This window comes from Dendrobates tinctorius, unplaced genomic scaffold (genome assembly GCF_039654945.1).
Source record: "Dendrobates tinctorius isolate UK_male_01 unplaced genomic scaffold, ASM3965494v1 ptg000070l, whole genome shotgun sequence".
In the NCBI taxonomy this organism is placed as follows: domain Eukaryota; kingdom Metazoa; phylum Chordata; class Amphibia; order Anura; family Dendrobatidae; genus Dendrobates; species Dendrobates tinctorius.
This window is the reverse complement of record NW_027361738.1, coordinates 44077873-44102047: the sequence shown is the minus strand read 5'-3', so window position 1 is coordinate 44102047 and position 24175 is coordinate 44077873. Positions and strand designations below refer to the sequence as shown.

General features: G+C 44.6%; 1 protein-coding gene across 2 annotated transcripts in view; it reads left to right on the top strand.

Annotated features, from left to right (window-relative positions):
• The window catches only part of ESYT2 (extended synaptotagmin 2), a 159144-nt gene extending 149396 nt beyond the window's left edge, over positions 1-9748 (top strand). For both annotated transcript variants that reach the window (XM_073581611.1, XM_073581610.1), the window contains 5 exons: positions 227-325; positions 845-976; positions 1331-1436; positions 2711-2754; positions 5140-9748. In XM_073581611.1, coding sequence (XP_073437712.1) covers positions 227-325; positions 845-976; positions 1331-1436; positions 2711-2754; positions 5140-5185 — 427 coding nt within the window. In that variant the 3' untranslated portion in view covers positions 5186-9748. The remainder of the gene's footprint in view (positions 1-226; positions 326-844; positions 977-1330; positions 1437-2710; positions 2755-5139) is intronic.
• The last annotated feature ends 14427 nt before the right edge of the window (positions 9749-24175 follow it).

Here is a 24175-nt window from a genome sequence, read left to right as displayed (position 1 = left end):
TCTCTCTGCCATACAGAATCCTTGTCCTGTACTTACACCCGGAGTGAGACTCCATTACTCTGCAGCGTTATTTTATCGCCCTAATAAAACCAGCAATTGCCATAATGGCATCCACTTAATAGCTCTTTAAGTGCCAATTAGGGAACCTGAAGCCTCGGACCCTTTTGTGAACGCACATTGCACATTTAATAATGTCTCGATTTATAACACCGTTTTCTTTTCCCAGTGGGACATCGTTGGGACAGTCTCCTCTAGGACAGATCCAGTTAACTATTCGGTACAGCGCTCAGAGACATAAGCTGATGGTCGTGGTACATTCCTGCAGGTAAGAGCCGGAAGGCACAATGGATTCCCAGCAAAATGTCTTTTTATTAATGGTTTGGAATATATGACATGAAATCCTAAATACTTGATTATTGGCGACTGTGACCAAACTTTCAGATAGGTCATCAATATCCAATTAGTGAGTGTCTGATTCCTGGCAGCTAGTAATGCGCAGCCGTGCGCGGATAAGGTGTTATCAGAGCATGCTCGGGTGCTAACCGAGTGATGTCGGCGTGATTGAATAATATATTAGAGTCCCCGCAGCTGCATGTCTCGCAGATGCTCGACAGCCCAACACATGCAGGGATTGCCTAACAAACAGGGACTCTCTGCATGTGTTGCAGCTGCCGAACAGCCGGGAGACACGCAGCCACGTGGACTCGGACATAGTATTAGAGCATGTCGACGTATCCTAGCACGCTCGCTCCGGACCTTATAGAAAGTTTTGTAGCAGTGACCGTCACCCCCCAAAAAACTTATAATGTAGGTCTGGTATGAATCAGTGTTTTTTTTCTTCTAGAAACCTTATCGCGTTCTCTGTCGAAGGCTCGGATCCATACGTGAGGATGTATTTATTACCAGACAAACGCAGATCGGGAAGAAGAAAAACCCACGTTCATAAGAAGACACTAAATCCCGTGTTTGATCAAACGTATGACCTGTTCTTTTTTTCCCTTCCTCTTTATTCATGTGTTATTGCTGGGAGTAAATTTTCATTGGTTTTCAGTTCCACTTTTCCTCGATATTCTAGGGCATTTTTCATCGAGTCTGCCTACGTATAGGTGTAATCCGCTTCACATCAATATCCGCCCTATGTACATTGTATCCCAACACTTCTAGGGTGCGGTCACACGTAGGATTTATATCTTAGGTTTAATTTTAATGTTAGAAATCTGAGGTTGACCCTTACATTTTCTGTTTCCGGATCTGCCATTTGCTTAGCGCCTCATTCAGGATAGTCTCCAGTCAACGACCTTAACCAAAGTGTCTCGTGTTTCATGTGCAGATTTGAGTTTAATGTGTCGCAGCCCGATCTCCCGAGGAGAACACTAGATGTTGCTGTGAAGAATAGCGGAGGATTCTTATCTAAAGATAAAGGTTTACTCGGAAAGGTGAGCTCTCATCTATTCTCTATAAGCAGTGTTAGGCCGTGTTCACACGTTGCTGAAGATTTACGTTCTGGATTTGGTCTCAAATCTGCAATGAATCCGCAGACTGAATTCTGATGCGGATTTCACCCCACTCCATTACTAAGCATTGAACAGGGTAAAATCCGCCATGGAAATCCGCACAAGAATGAGCATGCTGCAAATTCTAAATCCGCGCCGTGCTTTCATTTTTGTGCACATCTTTTTGGGACGACCTGTTTATGGGATGTCACAAAAAAAACATACGCGTATATTATAGTGTATAATGCCGCAGCTTTGCGGAACAGAAACCGCACTGCAAATCTACAAAATGTGAGCATGGCCTTAATGTGTCTAAGGCCGGGGTCACACAAGCGTTGATTCTCTCTTGCGATTATGTAAATGACACTCGCCTCAAACTCTGATCAGTGTTGGAGCCGAGTGTCAGCTTAGTGTGAGCCGATTCTTTCACGTAATTGTATCGCAGGTACGGAAAAGACTGACAGCTTAATTTCTCCATCTTCTTCATTGTCTGTGGGAATCGGACTGCGCTTTGTTGACATCCGAGTGTAGTTTGATGTTTTACATAGACTTGGATAAGTGCACGATTTGCGGAGCCACTCGGTCTGTAGAAAATAATCGCTGATCTGCAGCACTGCCCCATAGTATAACATTGGGCCAATAAAATATAAGCAATCGCTTGTGTGAGTGTACCCTAAAAGAAAGAGCGAGCTTGGAAATGACCCTGATTAGACTGCATCATAGTTGCAATATTGAATAGTAATCTAAAGTCACTGAAAATTGGGAGAGGCTCAGGTTGCTAGTCTTTTCCCTCTCCCATGCTTTATACTGCAGCTCTGCTTGTTTAGAACAACTACAGAATAGAAGCATATGCCAGGCCCATCAGCCTGCTATGCACAATATTCACAAGGGTATTTACTCATGCAGCTAATCTTTTAGTTGGATCACTTTGTGCCAAAAATGAACAAATATTAGCGCAGTGCTGCATCTTAGGCCATAAGCCCCCTTATTTCTCAGCCCCCCCCAGGTTACACCCTTTTGGCGCCTTTGTAAGGTAATTGTCTAAAACACCTGGTAATTACAGTGCAGGCCATGAGAGACCTTTTTTTTTGGCTCCGATTGCGCCAGAATTCTGGCACATTGAGTTTAGTTTATCTCTTTTCGTCTGTTATTAAATATGTTTAAAACAATGATCTATGGAAAAGTTTTGTCATTGTGCTTTTGTTTTAATTTTTCAGTTATTACTCGATTCAGAAGAAATTGCCAAAGGATGTACGCAGTGGTAAGAGGGAGCTTCTTCTACCGACAAAGCGCACATCATTAATGTCTGTCGTACTGATTATTCGCACATGGAGGGTCTCTTTATGTAAGGGGGGGACTCCCGCAGATACATATTGCAGCAACCTCTCTGTGCAGCCACATGAAGTGCTCCTTTTCCAGTTTAAAAGCTGTTCTGCAGCTCTGACAATGTGTATTGTTGGGAATAACGTGCTTTCTGCAATACTGTTGGACTGTAAGACGTCCCTGGCAATGTGGATGCTTTCACACGGCATTTAGTGCACGCTCTGAGACCCCGTCCATCAAGGCAGATGTCCGACCCCCCCCCCCTATACACCAACGCAGCCATACAGTGCCGGCAGAGCGATCGTGCTTTTTGCCGTGCATTGTTTTTGGGTGGGTACACCTGCTGGAGGCGGACACCCAGACGCAGTTTACTACGCCTTGGCATCAAGGGTTTACTCTTAAACTGGAAAAAAGGAGTCTTAACTTTTTAGTATAAAACCTGGACTTGTTTGTTCTTGCACAAGACCTGAGCCTGCAGTCTGATTTTTTTTTTTTTTTTTTAAAGAGACTCTCAATTCTTCTAACGAAGAAAGCGGATTTTTTTGGCTTGTAGAGGAGAAAATTCTGTCTGAATTGAAAGACAGGAATTAAATATACTTCTCCCCCTGAACATACAATGAAAAAACTGTGTTCCCAGAATGTACAGGGTGGGACATTTATAAAGTTGGAATCCAAAATGGCCAACATCAAAATGGCCGCCATGGTCACCAACCATCTTGAAAAGTTTTCCCCCTCCCATATACTAATGTGCCACAATCAGGCAGTTGATATCACCAACCATTCCCATTTAATTTAGGTGTATCCATATAAATGGCCCACCCTGTATAACAGACGCGCGTAATACTGCCTAGTGCCACTGCACGACCGAACACATATATATTCTATTACTCTAGCTAGAGTCACCTCAAGCTTTTGATACTCCTCTGATAAAGCCACAGAAATGGGGCCGAAACACGTTGGCAGGGGGTTGTGTGGTCTGACATGAACAAGGTGTCGCTTGGGCACTGCCCTTGTTAGGGCAAGAGTCTTTACATGGGGCACGACAGGGGAATATACAAGGGGTGTAATCGTAGGCGCACATATATTTATCCTTCCCCTTGCTCCGTCGCTGGGTTTCCATGGGCAGGTGTCTCAGTACAAGGGTGAGATCCTTCCAATGTTATACTTGCTCTGTTTTCGCCGTGGTCACGTCATGCAATATCGTTCTTCCTACATGTGGCTGTGTGTGTAATATGTATTGTCTGTTGTTTTTTTAATCTGATAACTTTTTATATCGAGTTCAGTTAAAAGTTTCGCGTTTTAAGATACTCTTTGCTTTGTACTCTGCAGCACCACTGCCATTGAACTTTAAAGAGAATTTGACAGCAGATTCCTACTGTTGACCTACGGGCAGCAAGTGTCAGCCCCTGCTGTGTGATCTTAGCCAGGTGTGTCGGACTCTGATGCACTGCGGCATTTCAGAGAAAAGCATACATTAAAAGCCGCCGGGGACAGAGCTGCACAAGAGACTAGCTGGACAGGCGGGTCCCCAGCAACTGCTCCCCTGGATTGACAGGTCTCTCCCTGCAAGCATGTGTATGGAGCGACTTGTCAGTCGCCGGCAGTGTGCTTGGAGCAGCCACCCGCATACTTGCCTTAGGTCGGGTAGCATTTATCAGCTGTCGGGTTCCCTTTAAAGACATGGAGGTAATTGACTATATTACCGGTGCTGCAGGAAGTCATGAGAAGCTTCTCACCCACCGCCCTCCACTCAGCAAGTTGATTTTCTTTGTTGGTGTTCTTCTAGACGCCTTTGTATACCTGGATACTGCAGCTCCCCGGTTGGGAATCTTTGATTTGGTTTATATATTATTATATATATATATATATATATATATATATATATATATATATATATATATATATATATATATATATATATATATAGTTTAGTATATTAATGCTAAAGTCACTAATTATAGTTAAAGGGTTATACCCATCTTTTACAACTGCCCTGTTCTCAACACTTTGTGGTCTCCTGGCATCAAGCTCGGCCGGGCTGTAACATGACCGCTGCAGGCATTCGCTGATCAGATGCAGCGCTTACATTTCCCCTGAACAGGAAGAAACCTCTCTGTTCCAGGGAAGCAGGGGTGCCTTGCTTTAATTACTGTATAAAATAAATAAATCTATATACCATGTATGTGTGTGTGTGTGTGTGTGTGTGTATCTATCTATATATATTACATAAATTTAAAAAAAAATTGAAAATGTGATTGAAGAATAAATGTAGCTGAATTCCTGTGTGTTTAACCAGCAGATAATCTTCTTCTTCTTCTTCCAGGTATGATTTAACAGAAGATGGATCAAGGACGTCTGTCTCAAACTAACCCCTTTAGACGCGTCACAAAGCCCCTTTCATCTGCGGCCACATATGATGAATGCATTGTGCTCACGGGATTTATCAATATATTTTTTTATAGAATCATGTATTTCATTATCCAACTTCACACTCATTTTAACTCCTTTTTACCTTGTTTTGCAGACTTTGGTAAATCCTGTCATTAAGCTTCTTTAGCTTTTCAGCTTTACCTTTTGTCTATTAATGTGCAATAGGGCGTTTTAACTGCATTAAACTATAATTATGTGTATCCTTTTATAAACCTGGGAAATATGTTGTTTTTTGTTGCTGTTGTTTACCATGGGTGGAGTTTTGTACTTTGCCTCCGTGCACCATGTAAATATGTACTATTACTATATTTTATATTATTTTTCTTTGTTGGTTCAGTATTGGTTTGCATTTTTTTTTTTTTTGTGGTTATACTGACATTGTTTCATATGGCCTAGCGATGGCAACTTCTCAAGCCTACGGATTAGTGTAAACTCTTTGTTGCTCTGAATTGCTGATCCTTTTAGCTGTAGGGATTACATCGGGGGTACGCTGTGTGTTTTGCTGTTTCCATGTTATAATTGATCCTTTCCTTTTACCAGGCTCTTTCTTTAATCAGATGTCCATACAATGGCCCTAAGCAGCTGAAATAATGTCTCAAACATTAAATTGGCACCGAGGAGGCGATCGCCCCGGCTGGTGTAATGTCCAGATTAGATTTAATAATTCCACTAGATCTGAATGATGTAAAGGGCAATACTCCACTTAAAGGAATTGTGTATTACTTTTTGCTTGTTTTACATTTCTAATAATATATATTAATGATTTCCCATTCATCTGCCATGCTGCATAAGAATACCCTCATTGTACGTTGTGTTGCTGGGATCCAGCCATATACAAAATTTTAAAGTAAATCTATATGTGCATTTATTGTATTTTTATAATCCCCCAATGTATGTAGATTGGGAAAAAATAGGCTTCCTGTGAGACCCAATTCTCTGGGGTAATGGTTTGTTATAGAGAATGCTGAAAGTGCAGGAGAGCTGTCAGGTAAGGATACCAGTCTGTTATGACATCGAACTATTGTACATTTTCAGGTACATGGGGATACATAGGAAACCACTGAGGTTTTGTTGACATGACAATCTGGCCAACAGTGGGACCTCATACGGCCTCTTTTTGAGCCTTTTTGATAATCAGATTTTTGAAAATCTTTTTGAGACGATATCTGAGCCTTCCATAAAGATAGGAAATTGGAGCACCCCAGAACCTTGAGGTTCATATCTAACCATAAGTATCACCAGGGACATCTTATTTATAGGTTATATAAGACAGTTTAAAAGGAACCTATCAGGAGGTATTTTTTACCCCCCTAGCTGCCACCACTGCCATCTATCGGTGCTCCAGTACTCTACAGATCTTTAGATCATGTCCTGATTTTACTTAAAAAGCAAAAAAGTTACTCTAAATCATTGGTGTAAATTAAAGTAGCTGTCCAATAAAAAGTTCTCACCTATCCCTGGGATGGGTGATAATTTGGCGAATGGTGACTGTTCTCCAACTGGGTCCTGTACTGATCGGCGGGGAACTTTAACGCCTGTTACAAAAATTCACTACAGATCAGCTGTCTCACCTATATAACAGCATCCACGTCATCTTCAATAACCCTTTCGTAGCTTCGGCAAAACGGAGGACCATTCGTTCTCCTCCTCAGATTGTCCTTGATTCTCCGCTCTTCCTTTGCTCTGTTTGGCTGTAGAATTCAGCGCACCCTTTTTATTTGTGGTGGCTGAAGGTTCGGACGCTTCGAAGCTGCTGAAAATGAATGTATGTTGTAGTCAGGTAAAGCAAGATGATTCAGGTAGTGATGAAGTAGGTGAACTTGGTCAGGGAGACCTATGCAATGTAATCGATAAAGAATATATTGAGATCGATGAAGAGAACTTTCTTGTACCCCTCTTTCTGAGCTGTTTATTGAGTTTACCGACATGGAACTGATAAGAAAAAAAACATTGATTTCAATAGATCTGTGCCATATATTTGACACTATAGTTCTATTTTTACTTTTACAGTTCAGTATATATATACCAAATCTTTAGAACCCATGAACGGACCCTCCACCATCTGCAGACCGCACATCTGTCGCTTATCAATGCTGGGGCTCCGTGTCCTGTAATATCTTGGCATAGTGATTCTAGCACGGGGCAATATTTTAGTATCTATTTCTCTATAAAAACATTATGTGATCTTATTAAGGAGACGCCTGATTTTGACAGACGCTCAGATGCAATGACCTAGTTTGCAATATGCTACCAAGCTGTCGGGGGGGAGAAGGATTGCTGGGAAACCATGAATGATCTACTCCAACACACAAGAATACTGATTATTAGAGGGATTTACAGATCTAAAAAATATAGATATAATACAATGAAAAAGGTTTCCCATATCGAACATATATCAGGGACGCTGCTACAGAGAACGTGTATTTGGATCAAATTGTATTTAAGTGCCTCAAGCCTCCGTAGTGGCAGCAGATCTGAATGGACGAAAGGATACTTTTTCTACCTATATATTAACCAAAGCGAATAGCTTAAGGCAATGGTCGCCCGTGGCAGCAGCCAGAGCCCCGGGTTTATGTTATGGCTGATATGCTTTCTTATTGTTTGCTATTTAGTCTTACACTTTTCATTATGGGGCCATTTTTATGGAACTCTTTTTGTCATTGAGAAAACCCATTACCGTACTTCAGGGACATACAGATAAACGTCTGCCTGGTATCAGGCATAACTGTTATCGCCGCTGGACTGCCCAGGAAAAAAATTCAAAGTATCTTCTAGAGTTGCGCAAAAAGATTTGCGTTGTCCTGGGTCATCATCCAGTCCTCTGCTGTAGTTGGACCAGAGCAGTCTCATGTCTGTCCCCAGCCTCATTAGTTCGGCATCCTCGTCACCTGCCTTACGAGACCCCATAATGTCATGATGTTGCAGATCCTGGTAAGTGCAAGTGAATCCCCGGTTGCCAGTGGAGAAGTGAAGACTGCCCTGCATCGGCTGCCATGGATAACCAAATTGGATGTTAGGGGTGGTGCAAAACTTTTTGCTTCATTGTAGTATCTACTAAAGCATCTATTACTGTATTAAAGGAGTAATATGCCTTATCCACAAGACTGATTATAAATGTATGGTTAGTGGGGTTTGTACTGCTGGGATCCCAAAAAGTGGTCCGGTGTCCTCGGTGTTAATGGAGAAGTCATTCCCAGGCATGATAACTACTCCCATGGACAGAGCGGAGTCTCCAAATCACACAATTGCTCGATTCATTCAGGGGACACCAGACCTCCGTCAGTCTCCCAGCAATCATACTGTAATAGGTCATATAATGGCAGCACCAACATAGCAGCATGTTAGATCCCAAGCAGAAAAGCACTTACCTGCCCAGTGGAGCACTTAACACATACTACTCTTACAGGAAAATTATGTTATAGTCTTCAGTTTCAAAGATTATCCTCCTTATTGTATCCATAGAAATGCCTGGCAGGTCCCACTTTTGCTAGAATCTCTTTGAAAGGGAACCGGTCAATAGATTCATGCTGAACCAAACTGCTTCTCCCCGCCCTGCTCCAGTTGATTGACAGGTCTCTACCATGTGTGTGCATGGGGAGAGATCTGTTAGTCATGGAGAAGCTGGGGTCCACATCAGACAAATAAGGTCTTCCCTACAGTCCCAGCCGAATGTTTTTTCTGAAGCACAGCAGCATTTCAAAGTAAAATTTACTAGGTTGCAGTTGTACAGCCGGACTCTGCTCTGTCTGTAGCTCAGGCAGCATGAATCTAATGACCGGTTTAAGATTCACAGTGAATCGCTAATTTATGCTTTGGAGAATATTTATGCATGTAATTCCAGAATTCCTTTCCCTTGCTTTGTATTTAAGTGCAATACAATTGCATTAAAAAAAAAAGAAATATACAAATTATTCCTATTTTTAAACATATAATTTTCCTATTTTCTTTATTTTTTTTTTATATTTTGTGATATGTTTTTGATACCTGCTGTAAAGATATTTTGGAGATTGAATAAGTAGCTAATGTGAACTCGATCAACTTCTGTTGGCGTAATGCTATAATATGTAGCGCCACCCGCTGGGCCTTTCCATCAATGCACTCTAATGCTGATCCTAAGAGTTGGAGTAATCAATTGTACCACTGAAGATCTGCCTACAAGCTCTTTGCTATCCCAAAAAGTCGGTCACCGAATAAGACTCTGCTGCTGCTTTTCTGTCCGTCTGTCATACACGCTTGGTGCATACTGCCACCATGGCCACTGAGATGAGCTCTCCGACGACAGGAGCCGTGGATATGTCGTTATATGTTTTTATCTTGTGCCTTAAATTACTAAATGTAACTGTATCCTCATAAAAAAAATTTACTGTATTGAAACAGCATTGCTATTTTTGTGTATATAATTGCCGCCGTGAGACGATGAGCGGATTAGCCATATCAAGAGCATGAAATCCAGATATGAATCAGTGTATCACTTGGATTTGGATTAAAGAATTATAAATTTGTATTTGATTATTTCTTCATAGTAATACAGTCATATTCTGTGCCTCTGTGATATCTAATCTTCCAATTCAGGCCTTAAATATGATCATTAAATGGGTATTGGATTGGGTATATGCCAAAAAATGACACCTACCATAGGAAATGTGCTCCTTCGGTCAGAATTGTTACTATTCTTTAGAAAATGGTTTCACTTGTTATTGATAAATGAGTCTTCAGCAGGAGTGAGGGGAATAAGGGGACGTTTGGGCTAATAGGTCTAATGCCCAACAGCAAGATTATCAAAGAAAGATGAAAGAATTACGGAACAAAGCTGTAGACCCTTCATTCAAGCAGTTGGTGGGATCTCGGCGCTCTGGCCAGCTTTCATACTTTGCTTATCACTTATTTGATAAAGTATTACATTGTAATAATGCATTGACACCTGTGCCCTGGTACCTAGAGGGACCCTAATGCCAAATAAGAAATTGAATATACAAAGTAGCATTAGTATGTGGCCCCCAGGAGCATAAACAGGATTGTACCGAACGTCAACATTGATGGCCTATTCTTAGGATAGGTCATCAATGAACGGTTGGGGTATGACACCCGGTACCCCCCCGCCGATCAGTTGTTCCTGGCATCAACGGCTGCCCAAACTGTTCATTTGCAGAGCTACACAGCACAGATCCCCCAACTTTATAGTGGCCGCAGCGGGATACTGTATATCAGTCCCCTATTCAGACTAATAGGGGCGGATATGCAGTACCGAGAAGTGGCCTCAACTGTTGTGTAGTTCCACAACTGTGCAAATCTGGTCGACACCCCATGTCACACCCCCATTGATCAAACGTAATGATCTATCCTAAGGATAGGCCATCAGTACTGAAGTCCCAGACAACCCCTTTAAGTTAAGACCCCCATATGCATTAGCACTTGAAACTGCTGATTTTGTCGGGAGTGGTAAACCATCTAATGTGTATGGGGGACTTCTGACAAGTTATGTTGGGTAAAGTAAGGATGGGGTACACAATCCTTTTGTTTGCATGAAGACAAGCCACAGACAGATGATTCCAGCAGCAGCTCCCTCAGAGAAAACTGGAGCGCTTGGGCGAGTTGAGCAATTACAGCATATGCTCCATATTCAACCTTTTCCTTCTTTGATAAAGAACCATAATTTCCAAAAATGGATAAGCTCAAGATCCCTTTAGTTGCTTGCATAAACGTAATGGCACCCATCGATAACTTATTTGCGCGCACACACACACCAAAAGATTCTTACTCTCTTAAAGCAATTCAGCAAATACATGTAGATAGCTTTTCTTTTTTCCCACCCTTAGGCTGTGTGCCCACATTGCGGTTTTTAAGCGTTTCCTCCGCGGAAACGCTTAAACGCTAATAAAACACATTCCCATGCAATCCTATGGGATTCCGCAGTTGTGCCATGCTGCAGATTTTTCCGCTGCGGAATTGCATAGCAGAAAAATCAGCAGCATGTCCATTAATTTGGCGGAATCGCGGCGATTTCGCCGCCATAGAATTTCATTGAAACGCTCACTTTATGCATGTGGCTATGTCCACCATGCGTATAATGAGCGCTTCATGTGCGAATGGTACCCAGTGTCTGGAGGAGGGGAGACTCTCCTCCATGCCCTGGGTTACCATATTCCTGTAAAAAATAGAATTAAAATAAAAAATAGGGATATACTTACCCTCTGTCGGCCCCCGGAGTCCTCAGCAGTGCACGCGGCAAGTTCCGTTCCCAGGGAATTGCAAAAATCACCCCAGATGTCAGGGTCACGTGACCACTACGTCATCAGTGGTCATTCGCGCAATGCATCCCTGGGAACGGAACTTGCCGGCAGCGCTGCGAGGACCAGGAGGACTCCGGGGGCTGACAGTAAGTATATCCCTATTTTTTTTAATTGTTTTTAACATTCTATCTTTTACTACTGATGCTGCATAGGCAGCCTCAATAGTAAAAAGTTGGTCACACTTGTCAAGCACTATGTTTAACAAGTGTGACCAACCTGTCAATCACTTTTCCAAGCGACACTTGGAAAAGCGCTAGCATTCTGCAAGGTAAAAACGCTATTGTTTTGTGGGAAAACGCATGCGAATTCCGCATGCGTTTTACCTGCGGTGGGGAGTTGAGGAAATGCTGCGGACAATTCCGTAGCATTTCTGCAATGTGGGCACATAGAATTGAAGTAGATTTTTCCTCATCAAACCGCAACAACCCTTGCCAGAAAAACGCATGCGGATTTTCATGCATTTTTCTAAGCGTTTTTTAAGCGCTTATAAGCACAAATAAAGTTAGTTTTAAAAAAAGGATCCTGTGAGGTAATTTACTCGTCCAACCCCTCTTCTCCATTTTTTTTTCTTGTTGTATCCATGGTTCCAAAAAGGGAAGCCCCAGCGGCGTCTCGGCCAAGAAAATATGCAGATTTTGCGTCAGGGGCCCCCATTTTATGATCAGGCATGCCCATCTCTGAGTGACTGGAGCAAAGGTTGGGCATGCGCATCTCAGTGAATGGAGCTGAGGTCGAGCATGCGCATTTCTGAGTGAATGGAGCCGAGGTTGGGCATGTGCATCTCTGCGCTATTCCAGACTGGGCTCCGCAGGGCAAGGTTTCCGGATAGTCTAATACAGTTCTTAGGCCCCATTATATCGTATGAAGTAATATTTGGGGCCCATTATACTGTATGGAGTAATATATGGGGGCTCATGATACTGTATGGAGGAATATGTGGGTCCCATTATACTGTATGGAGCAATATATGAGGCCATTATGCTGTATGGATCACTATGTGCTGCCCATAATACTGTATGGAGGATCATGTGGTGCCCATAATACACTGGGTGCAGAATTATTAGGCAAATGAGTATTTTGATCACATCCTTTTTATACATGTTGTCCTACTCCAAGCTGTATAGGCTTGAAAGCCAACTGCCAATTATGTAAATGAGGTGATTTGCATCTCTGTAATGAGGAGGGGTGTGGTCTAGTGACATCAAAACGCTATTGTGCTTAGTTATTAGGCAACTTCTTTTCCTTTGGCAAAATGGGTCAGAAGAGAGATTTGATGGACTCTGAAAAGTCAAAAATTGTGAGATGTCTTGCAGAGGGATGCAGCAGTCTTGAAATTGCCAAACTTTTGAAGCGTGATCACCGAACAATCAAGCGTTTTATGGTAAATAGGCAACAGGGTCACAAGAAGCGTGTTGATAAAAAAAGGCGCAAAATAACTACCCATGAATTGAGGAAAATCAAGCGTGAAACTGCCAAGATGCCATTTGCCACCAGTTTTGCCATATTTCAGAATTGCAATGTTACTGGAGTATCAAAAAGCACAAGGTGTGCCACACTCAGGGACATGGCCAAGGTAAGGAAGGCTGAAAAATGACCACCTTTCAACAAGAAACATAAGATAAAACGTCAAGACTGGGCCAAGAAATATCTTAAGACTGATTTGTCTAAGGTTTTTTGGACTGATGAAATGAGAGCGACTCTTGATTGGCCAGAAGGATGGGCCCGAGGCTGGATCAGTAAAGGGCAGAGAGCTCCACTCCCACTCAAACGCCAGCAAGGTGGAGGTGAGGTACTGGTATGGGCTGGTATCATCAACGATGAACTTGTGGGACCTTTTCGGGTTGAGGATGAAGTGAAGCTCAACTCCCAGACCTACTGCCAGTTTCTGGAAGACACCTTCAAGCAGTGGTACAGGAAGAAGTCTGTATCGTTCAAGAAAAACATGATTTTCATGCAGGACAATGCTCCATCACATGCATCCAAATACTCCACAGCGTGGCTGGCCAGTAAAGGTCTAAAACAAGAAAAAATAATGACATGGCCCCCTTGTTCACCTGATCTGAACCCCATAGAGAACCTGTGGTCCCTCATAAAATGTGAGATCTACAGGGAGTGAAAACATTACACCTCTCCGAACAGTGTCTGGGAGGCTGTGGTGGCTGCTGCACGCAATGTTGATCGTAAACAGATCAAGCAACTGACAGAATCTATGGATGGAAGGTTTTAAGTGTCCGTAAAGAAAGGTGGCTGTCATGATACCAGTGCTGGGTGACCGGCACTGCTGGGGTTAATGTTCTGACCTCAGTGCAGACTCTCACCTGCACACCTGGGACCTATTATGGTGGCCTCTCATTGGTTCTGGGGAGGCTTCTTATAGCCTCAGGAAGCTCCCATCCCCCGTCAGTCATACTTTCGCCCTTAGCATTGTGTGGTGACCCCTGAGTGTGTTAGTGCTGTGTTCTGGTTGCATGATTCTCTGTGTATGACTCGGTCTGTTCTCTGGATATTGCTTTGGATTCTGCTTGGTACCTACTACGTCTGTTTGGTTTTGATCTCTGCTTGGCCCTGACTATCCATTCTGTCTCATCCCTGGTACTGTACTGATATCTTGTGTATGACCTTTGGCTTTGTCTGACCTCCCGTCTGTTTATCCCTCCTGTACCTCGCTTGCCTGTACTGTGCATGACCCCCGCTTTGCCCGACTTTGAGTTTTCTACCTTCTTTGAAAGCAGGACGCTAAGCCCCACCCCCTTGCAGTCACATGACCGTTCACATGACCGTAGGTCCTGTGCCGGCTTGCTAAACTTCTACATTCAGGTCCTGTCCATCTTTATTTTCCAGCTGTTCTTGTCCCCAGGAGTCCCTACGGTGCGGGTGAGTCCCTGCTTAGCGGAGGCTGTACGCCGGCGCTGTCAGTGGCTATATTGGTCACTGATTTGTTTTTGAATGTCAGAAATGTTTATTTCTAAATTTTGTGTCGCTCTATTGGTTTACCTGGTGAAAATAAACAAGTGAGATGGGTATATATTTTGTTTTAATTAAGTTGCCTAATAATTCTGCATAGTAATAGTTACCTGCACAAACAGATATCCTCCTAAGATAGCCAAATCTAAAAAAAAAAAAAACACTCCAACTTCCAAAAATATTAAGCTTTAATATCTGAGTCTTTTGGGTTGATTGAGAAAATAGTTGTTATTCAATAATAAAAAGAATCCTCTCAAATACAACTTGCCTAATAATTCTGCACCCAGTGTATTATATGGAGGATATGTAGTGCCCAAAATACTGTATGGAGGACTGTGATGCCGATAATACTGTATGGAGGACTATTTGATCCCAAATTTGGAAGTTCTCCCCTATCTTCTGGATAGGGGATGGCTTTCTGTTTAGGCTACTTTCACATATCAGGTTTTCGGCGTCAGGCGCGATCCGGCGTCGTGCCGGAATGCCGGATCCGGCAAATGTTTTGTAAAACCTGATGTGCCGGATCCGGTTTTCTGCCGGATCCGTCTTGTTCTTGACAGACAAAACCGGATCCGTCTCATCCGGTTCATCCGTTTTTCTATCCGTTTTTCGGCGGATTACGCCGGATCTGGTTTTTAAAATTGACCCTTGTGGCCTTCCGAACGGGATTGGCTACTGGAAAACTATATATAGCATGTTCCTACAGCCCTTCTTTGACAGGTTGTAGAGGAGAAAGTGCAGGTTGGAGAGAAGAGCAAGTTACTGGCGAAGATGGATGTTGTCATTGGAAATATTACCACTAGAAGTTCTGTGACGGTTTCAGTAATGAGGGACAATTTTGCACTATACTTTATGTCACCTCAAGGCAGAGTACACTGGCAGGATGACAGAGTGTGAAAGATTTGTGCCCTAACCAAACTTGTGTACCTTCTGGACCAACAGTATATACCTTTGCCAACCAAAGTTGGCTATCTTGTCATGGTCTTACTATTTTTAGCTTTAGGCCACAGGTGTGTTCCTGGTTGTGTTTTATGCAAAGTATTTCACCTTTTAACAAAAGTTGTGTACATTGTTAGGAAATCACCAACAATAAACACAACTTTTCAGGTGAAATACTTTGCTTCAAACACAACCAGGAACACAACTGTGGCAAAAAGCTAAAATTTACCCACAGTTATATACCTGGTTTTGAATACCTTTTTACCTTTTAAATACCCTGTATTTAACCTTTTTTTTAAACATATTTCGCCGCAGAAAGAAATGACAGACAACCAGTGTAAACAATAATTTAACTTTTATTTAAAATATTTTTTTTTGTGTAAACTGTTTTTAAAGTTAAAAAAACTTTTTTAATAAAGGTTTGAAACCAACCAAATGGGCATTTTTATTACAAAAAAAACATTATAACTCGGTGTAGTGTGGGGTGGAAATACTGCTGGAGGGGCTGCGGGACACTTCGACAATGGGAGTGTGGAGAGAGGACTGGGATCGTGGTGGGGAAGGAACAGTTAGAGGTGATGGTGTGGAAAAAGCTACAGAATGGGTGGACATGTGGGAGGCAGAAGAGGTGGTGGGCGGTGGAGTGGAGGGTTGGGCAGGGACTGTAGGAGCAGATGATGTTGATGGAAAGTTGTATGGGGAAGGAGTTTGGTACGGGGAAGGAGTTTGGTACGGGGAAGGAGTTTGGTACGGGGCAGGTTGCTGGAAGTGGGGAGATGTCTGGTACTGGGGAGGTTGCTGGTACTGGGAAGGTTGCTGGTACTGGGAAGGTTGCTGGTATGTAATAGGAGGGGGAGGATGGAAAGTGGCTGGAGGGGGTGCAGATGTAATAGGAGGGGGAGGATGGAAAGTGGCTGGAGGGGGTGCAGATGTAATAGGAGGGGGAGGATGGAAAGTGGCTGGAGGGGGTGCAGGTGGAGGAACTACAGTGGTGGGAGGTGGAGGTTGGGAGGTAACCTGCTGTAGAGCACCATGGCACGAATGCATTACATGCATCTGCTGGGTAGGAGATAGTGTTGCCATGCACTCCACAACAGACCTGAAAAAGGTGTGGTTTGGCGAAGATCTTGCTTCTGAATGCATGGTTTGCAGAAGTGTCTTCACCTCCAGAATGCTGGAGTTGATCTGCTGAAAGCCTGCGGAGATTTGCTCTGACAAGACTTTTAGACAGTTCTGGAAAGATGCATTCAGATGCAAGAACTCTGGCGCATAAGTCTTTTCCTGACCCCTCTGCCGCTGCCGCCCAGTACCCGCAGGTGTACTAGAGGTGGCAGGGGCAGAAGGGTGGGCTAAAGGGAAAGCGATCTCACCAGCAGCTTCATGTAATGTAGGCGGCCACGATGCTCCTGTGCTGGTGGATGGGACAGATGGGTCGAATGTGTGGGAAGGCTGGGAAGGTGCAGATGTACCGGGGTGGTCGAAGTGTCCCTCGGTGCCGGTCTCCTCAGGGATCGCCTCAGAAGGGTCCAATCGTGCAGGCTCCCGAGTGCTGCTCACCGTGCTGTGGAATAAAGAGAAAAAAAAACAATTAAAATACTGACATGGTATGGCCCTGGCTGAAAAAAAAAAGTTACATCTAACATTTTTTTTCACATGTGGTGTGTAATATTTACCTTCTAGTGACCATTGTTTCCCGGAGGAACGACAGGGCTTGTGCGTACTTGTACTTGCTCCTGCGTCCTCCAGATCCACTCGGGGCCCGCATCTCTTTATTGAACTCCTTCTTGAAACGATCCCTCACAGACCGCCACCGATTCACAATTCTGTTCCCTGAAACGAGAAAGGAGTGGTTAGTATACAACATCAGTGTTTCACAAACTCCAGTCCTCATGGTCCCCAGGGGTCATGTTTTCAGGATTTCCATAGTAAATAGAAATCCTGAACACATGATCCGTGGGGACCACGAGGACTGGAGTTCGGGAAACACTGGTTTACATCAAGCAACCGGTACTGTATATACTTACGCTCTTTAATCTGGGCCCGAACATCGAGGTCCTCCCAGCGGCCCACAAGGAGCGAACAGATTTCCTCCCAGAGTCGTCGGGTAACGATAAGGTCAGCGTGGCGGCGGTCAGCCATATTCCAGAGCGGCTCCCTTTCTCTGACGAGATCGATGAGGTGGTCCACATCGAGTCCTCCATCCTCACCGTCAGAGTCGGGAGCACGCTGTGAAGGCTGTTAAAGAAAAAGACAAAAATAACATAATTAGCCTCCACAAAAGAAATGAAATAAAAAGTGCAAAAAAAACAAAGCAAAAATATTTATACTTACACGCTGGTGACCGCCGCGTTGCTGTCGCCGACGACCCTGGGAGGCACTGCGAGGACCTCTTGGCCGAGCACCAGATTGGGAAGACTAGAGAAGAAAACAAAAAATGTTATGTCTTTGGATGTAGGCATTTGTTTGCTGTGTGTGGTCTGCAGAACATTGTTTTCTATGTGTTGTGTGTAGTGTGATGTTGTGTTTCTGCGTTTGATGCAAAAAACTTACCAATTGTGAGCCCACTCCAAGTGTCTGTCCACCCCTTCCTTCTTCTTCTGGGAGCTCCTCTTCATCTTGTGAATCCTGTTTTGAAATAAAAGGCAATGAATAGACATATATTACAGAGATGATGGATTTTGGAAATAAAAACTTACCGTCAAACGCTGACGATGCGAGGGAGGGCTCCCAGAAGATGATGTGCTGTCTTCCTGGTGGCCACACTCCATGCCTGTGGGTGGTGTTCCAGCTGCTGCCATTGCTGCTGCTGCTGCTGCATCTATTAGGCGGCTGTTGAATAAAGAGAAACAAAGGGCCAATGAATATCTTGATATTCAATAGCCCTAGTTTGGAGGAATGGGGGATTTGATAATTACCGTCTCTCATCTGCTGCTGGCCTCCCCTCATCAGCATGTTCCATTTGCTGCTCCATTTGGGGTGGTGGTGGTGCTGATGGTGCTGCAGTGGTCTCCTGCCTTCTCCTGCTGTGCTTGGTTGCTTTCTTGGGTGGCATGTTGGGTGTGGCTGTGGGTCCCACTGTCTTGCTTTTATATATGTCTTGTGGGCAGAGCTACTGAGCATGCTCAGACCAAAAAAACCGGATCCGGCCACCGGATCCGGCTTTCGCCGGATCAGGCGCATTGCGGCGCTCATAGGCTTTTATTGTGTGAAAAGCCGGACGCGCCGGATCCGGCGTGTCCGGCTTTTTCGCCGGAGACAAAAAACGTTACAGTAGCCGTTTTTTCCAGACACCGGATCGCGACACATTGCCGGATCCGGTGAAAACCGGATGAAACGCATGGCCATCCGGCGCGATCCGGCGCAAATGCAAGTCAATGGGGGGGAACCGGATCCGGCATTGCATTTCGCCGGATCCGGTTTCTGTCAAAAGCGCCGGATCGCGCCTGACGGCGAAAACCTGATGTGTGAAAGAGGCCTTATGGATCTGACTGCTGGGACCCCCATGATCCTGGGAAACGTAGCTTTGAAGAGAAGAGCACCATGTAAATGCAGCTGTGGTCGATCATACGCACTGTGGCTCTTCAAATAACTCCTTTAAGAGTGTGGTGATAGGACGAAAAAGTATAGCAAAAATTCACTGATCAGGGCTGAAAAATGTTTGAGTACCAAACTGTAATTAAGCATATACCCCTTTTTTTAAACAAAAGACCACAAACACAGTTTTACTAATACATTTTTCTTTATAAATATTAGATAAGTGTCAAACATGTAAAGCAAATGACTTAACTAAAATTATATTTGATATAAAAACAATTGGACAAACATTGTCAAAACTCTTCCATGTCCTTCAAAAATGGACAGTAGAACGACCTGGCAACGGGACGGGGGACGGGGGGTTGGGCTGGCCGGACTGGTTGGTGGTGAAATAATGTCCTTAAAACTGCTGGTACTCCGGCTCATACCTAAACCCCGGGAACATGTCTTGGGAGGACAGGCTTGTATTGGGGGACACTGTGTGAAGAGCTGGATGCTGTCCATAATTGTAGGCGTCAGCAGAGTTGGGTCTGTATGCTGCCGCCTGCCCAAAACGCTGTGATGCAGCTGCTGGTGGTGGAGGCACACTTGATTTATTAAATACATTAATAATCAAATCAATCAAATCAAATTTATTATCGCCAAGTACATATTACATATATACAAGGAATTCTTTGTGGCAAAGAGGCAACATAATATATAACAACAGATACAACAAGTAACGTCTAACAAGACAGATACAGTATATAGTCTACACATGACGATTTAATTGTTGAACAGAGAGTGGATAGAAGCTGTTCATATGGCGGTTGGTGAAGCCTCATGCCAGAGCAGCCATCTCCTCGGTGCTCCTCCTCCTCGGCGCTCATCCCCGTTATTATGACTGGTGACGGGGGTATAGGGGATGGGACGTCAACAGCCATTAGCAGAATGTTGGCTACTGACATGTATACATTTTGCCTGTCGCGCAACATGGAACCTTAGGCGGTCGGGGGGGACAGCAGCGTGGGCAGCTTCTTCATCTTACCTCAGCAGCCCTGGTATCTCCAGCATTAGATCAGGTAGGATGGACAGAAGGTGAGTAGCCTCTTCTTACCTCAGCATCCTGGTATCTCCAGTATTAGATCAGATAGACATGGTCAGCAATGTGAGCAGCCTCTTGTTACCTCAGCACCCCTGGTATCTCCAGTATTAGATCAGATAGACATGGTGGTCAGCAGTGTGAGTAGCCGCCTCTTACCTCAGCATCCTGGTATCTCCAGTATTATATCAGATTGGCAGGGTGGCCAGCAGTGTGAGCAGCCTTTTCTTACCTCAGCATCCTGGTATCTCCAGTATTATATCAGATTGGCAGGGTGTACAGCAGTGTGAGCAGCCTTTTCTTACCTCAGCATCCTGGTATCTCCGGTATTAGGTCAGATATACAGAGGCCAGCAGTGTGAGCAACCTTTTCTTACCTCAGCATCCTAGTATCTCCAGTATTATATCAGATTGGCAGGGTGTACAGCAGTGTGAGCGGCCTCTTCTTACCCCGGCACCCTGGTATCTCCATTATTAAACCAGCTAAACAGGGTGGACAGCAGTGTGAGCGCCAACTTAAAGAAAAACCACTTGTCATGATCCAGGATGGGCTTTGTCTTTGGCCCGTCCTGGTCAGACAGGGGTTAATTGTTTCTGCCTCTCTCTGGCAGAGGGCGGCTATTTAATCCTCACTTGACCTAGGTCCGGTGTCAGTTATACTCCTGCCCTCGGCTGAGTTAGTTGACCTCGTGCGTACATGTGCCTTGTGCCTGATATCTTGCTTGCTTGTTTGGTTATGACCCGGTTCTGTCCCTGTTACAAGTTCTGCCTGTCCCTCTTGTACTGCGCTACCTCTCTGTGTATGACCCTCTGCCTGTGACTTGACTATTCTTTGCTCGTCCCTCTGGTACCGCACAGCCCTCTCAGTGTACGAACCCTCGTTTGTCTGACCTGCGTTTTCCTCTCCTCTTCTACAGTTTCCCTGCAGTAGGTTCATTATATCATCTGCAGCAGTAGGATGCAAAGCCCCACCCCCTGCAGTCACATGATCTAGGTCCTGGGACTCCTTACTATTTTCAGTGCCGCAGGTCCTGTCTGCTTGAACCGTCACTACTGTATTGGACCCCGCGCTCTCCCATAGTGTGGGTAAGTCACCCTGCTCGGCGTGGCAGTTTTCCGATGCCGACAGGGTCCTGACATTAGAGTCCTGACATTCTAACTGACCGTTACCATTTTTTTTTCTCTGCTCCCTCTCTCCTGTGTGTGTGATGGATCCTATGCACGCTCTTTCTGAGCAGGTAAAGCACCTGACTCAGATGTCTCAGAGACTCCTGGGGGAACAACTCGCCCTGGCTCAGTCTCAGCAGTTGATCGCTGACACTGTGCAGGGGGTTTTATCATCAGGGGCTCAGGATGTTACATTAATTTCCCCTGAGTCTCCGGTTGAGTTACCAGATACCTTTTCTGGAGATAAAAGGGAATTCAAAGTGTTCAAGGACGGATGTAAGCTTTTTTTTCATTGAGACCACACTTTTGGGGATGAAAGTCAGAGAGTGGGGTCATTATGTCTCTGTTAAGGGGAACTCCCCAGGCTTGGGCTTTCTCCCTTCCAACCACTGCCCCTGAGCGTATGACTGGATGCATTTTTTGAGGCCCTGGGGCATATTTATGATGAGCCTGATCGGATGTGTATGGCTGAGGACAGGGTGATGAGTGTGTGCCAGGGGAAGCACTCAGCTGAGTGGTTTTGCTCAGAGTTCAGGCGCTGGGCTACTGAGGTCTGCTGGAATCATGCCGCCCTTCGGGGTTTGTTCCGTAGAGGCCTGTCTGAACGTCTGAAGGATGCCTTGGCTCTCCACCCTCCGCCTGATTTCCTGGAGGATGCTATGACACAAGCCGTCCGAATGGATTGCAGGCTACGGGCTAGGGGAGTGATGCAGATTGAAACCCCGTTATTTTCCCAAGAAAGGGGAGCCAGTCCTACATTGGAAACCATGGAGATGGGAACCATTGACGTCAAGGAGAAAGAAAAGAGACAACGGCGCTTGGGAAAATGCTGTTTTCACTGTGGTGATTCCAGACATTGGAAAAAGGATTGCCCCTCCTGTCCACTGACCAGCAAGCGACTGAGCCCGGGTGATTGTCGTGGAGGTCACCCTGGCTCTCAGGTACCTTTTTCTTCATTTTCAAAAATGTTGCAAGTGGAACTTTGTTGTGGGAGTGTCTCCACACCCACTTCTGCTTTTGTGGATTGCGGATCGTCGTTGAACTTTATTTACTCTGACTTTGTGTCCAGGTGTAAGTTAGGGACAGTTAGGCTGGAGACTCCTATCCATGTTGTTGCCATTGACAAAACACCACTGGCTAAGAATGACGTCATATTTCTTACAGAGGAGTTTCTCCTTAAAGTGAGTTCCTTGCACCAGGAACATATTTCATGCTTTGTTATGGACAACCTGCCTGCGGGACTGGTGTTGGGGTTCCCCTGGTTCAATTACATAATCCAGTGATTAATTGGGAATCACCGGGACATTGTTAAATGGGGTCCCTATTGTTCTGAAAAATGTCTTGCTACTGTGTCTGTGTCGTCCGTGGGTCTGGAAGGTATTCCGGAGTACCCAAAAGACTATACGGACGTTTTCTCCGAAAAAGAGGCTGAGGTTTTACCACCACACCGCCCATTTGATTGTGCCATTGACCTGGTTCCAGGTGCTAAATTGCCCAAGGCCCGCTTGTATAACCTTTCAGGTCCCGAACGGGCTGCTATGAAGGAATACATTTCCGAGAGTCTCCGTAAGGGACACATTCGTCCTTCTGTCTCTCCCGTGGCGGCGGGGTTCTTTTTCGTAAAGAAAAAAGACGGTGGTATATGCCCATGCCTTGATTTTTGAGAGTTAAATAAGATAACTGTGAGAAATATGTATCCCCTCCCACTTATTCCTGATTTGTACAACCAGTTGTCCGGAGCTAAGTGGTTTTCGAAATTAGATCTAAGGGGAGCATATAACCTTATCCGAGTCCGGGAAGGAGATGAGTGGAAAACTGCTTTTCTCACTACTGAAGGGTGGTTTTAAAATGTGGTCATGCCTTTCAGTCTGACCAATGCTCCAGCGGTCTTACAAAATTTCATAAATGACGTGTTCTCTGATTTTATTGGACGTTTTATGGTGGTGTATTTGGATGACATACTGATCTACTCTCCTAAAAAACAGGCTCACATTGGTCATATTCAAGCAGTCCTCCAAAGGCTTCGGGAGAACTGTCTCTTTGCTAAACTAGAGAAATGTTTATTTTTTGTACAGGAACTGTCTTTTCTGGGCTTCATTGTGTCTGCTGAGGGGTATTGCATAGATCATAATAAGGTGCAGGCCATTGTCGATTGGGTCCAACCTTGTGATTTAAAAGCTCTGCAGCGTTTCCTAGGATTCGACAATTATTATCGCAAATTTATAAGGGGGTTCTCACAGGTGGTTAAACCCCTCACAGACATGACTCAAAAGGGGGCCGATATCAAGAATTGGTCAGCCGCAGCGATAGCGGCGTTTCAGTTTTTAAAAAAAATGTTTCATGTCTGCTCCGGTTCTTATTCAACCGGACCCGTCTGAACCATTTATTGTTGAGGTGGACGCCTCAGAGGTGGGGGTGGCGGCGGTATTGTCCCAGGGACCTGCCACTTTGACTAATTTGAGACCTTGCGCCTTTTTCTCGAAGAAATTCTCCCCTGCGGAGAGAAACTATGATGTTGGGAATCGAGAACTTCTGGCCGTGAAGTTGGCCTTTGAAGAATGGAGGCATTTTTTGGAGGGGGCTGTCCATCCTATAACCGTAATTACGGACCACAAGAACCTAGCTTACATTGAGTCAGCTAAAAGGTTGACTCCTAGACAGGCTAGATGGTCACTTTTTTTCCCAATTCCACTTCTCTATCACTTTTCGACCAGGATCCAAAAATGTCAGAGCTGATGCCTTGTCACGCAGTCTAGATCCGGTTTCCCCCCCGAACCTCCATCCTCCATTCTTCAGCCCGGGGTGGTGGTGGCAGGTATTTCTAATATGTTGGAACAGGAGATTCGGGAAGCCCAGTCTCTTGCACCTCCGGCTAAGCCAGTGGATAAACTTTTCGTACCAGCTCAGTTTCGTCTCAAGGTCCTCTGGGAGTTCCATGACTCAGTTTTGGGTGGA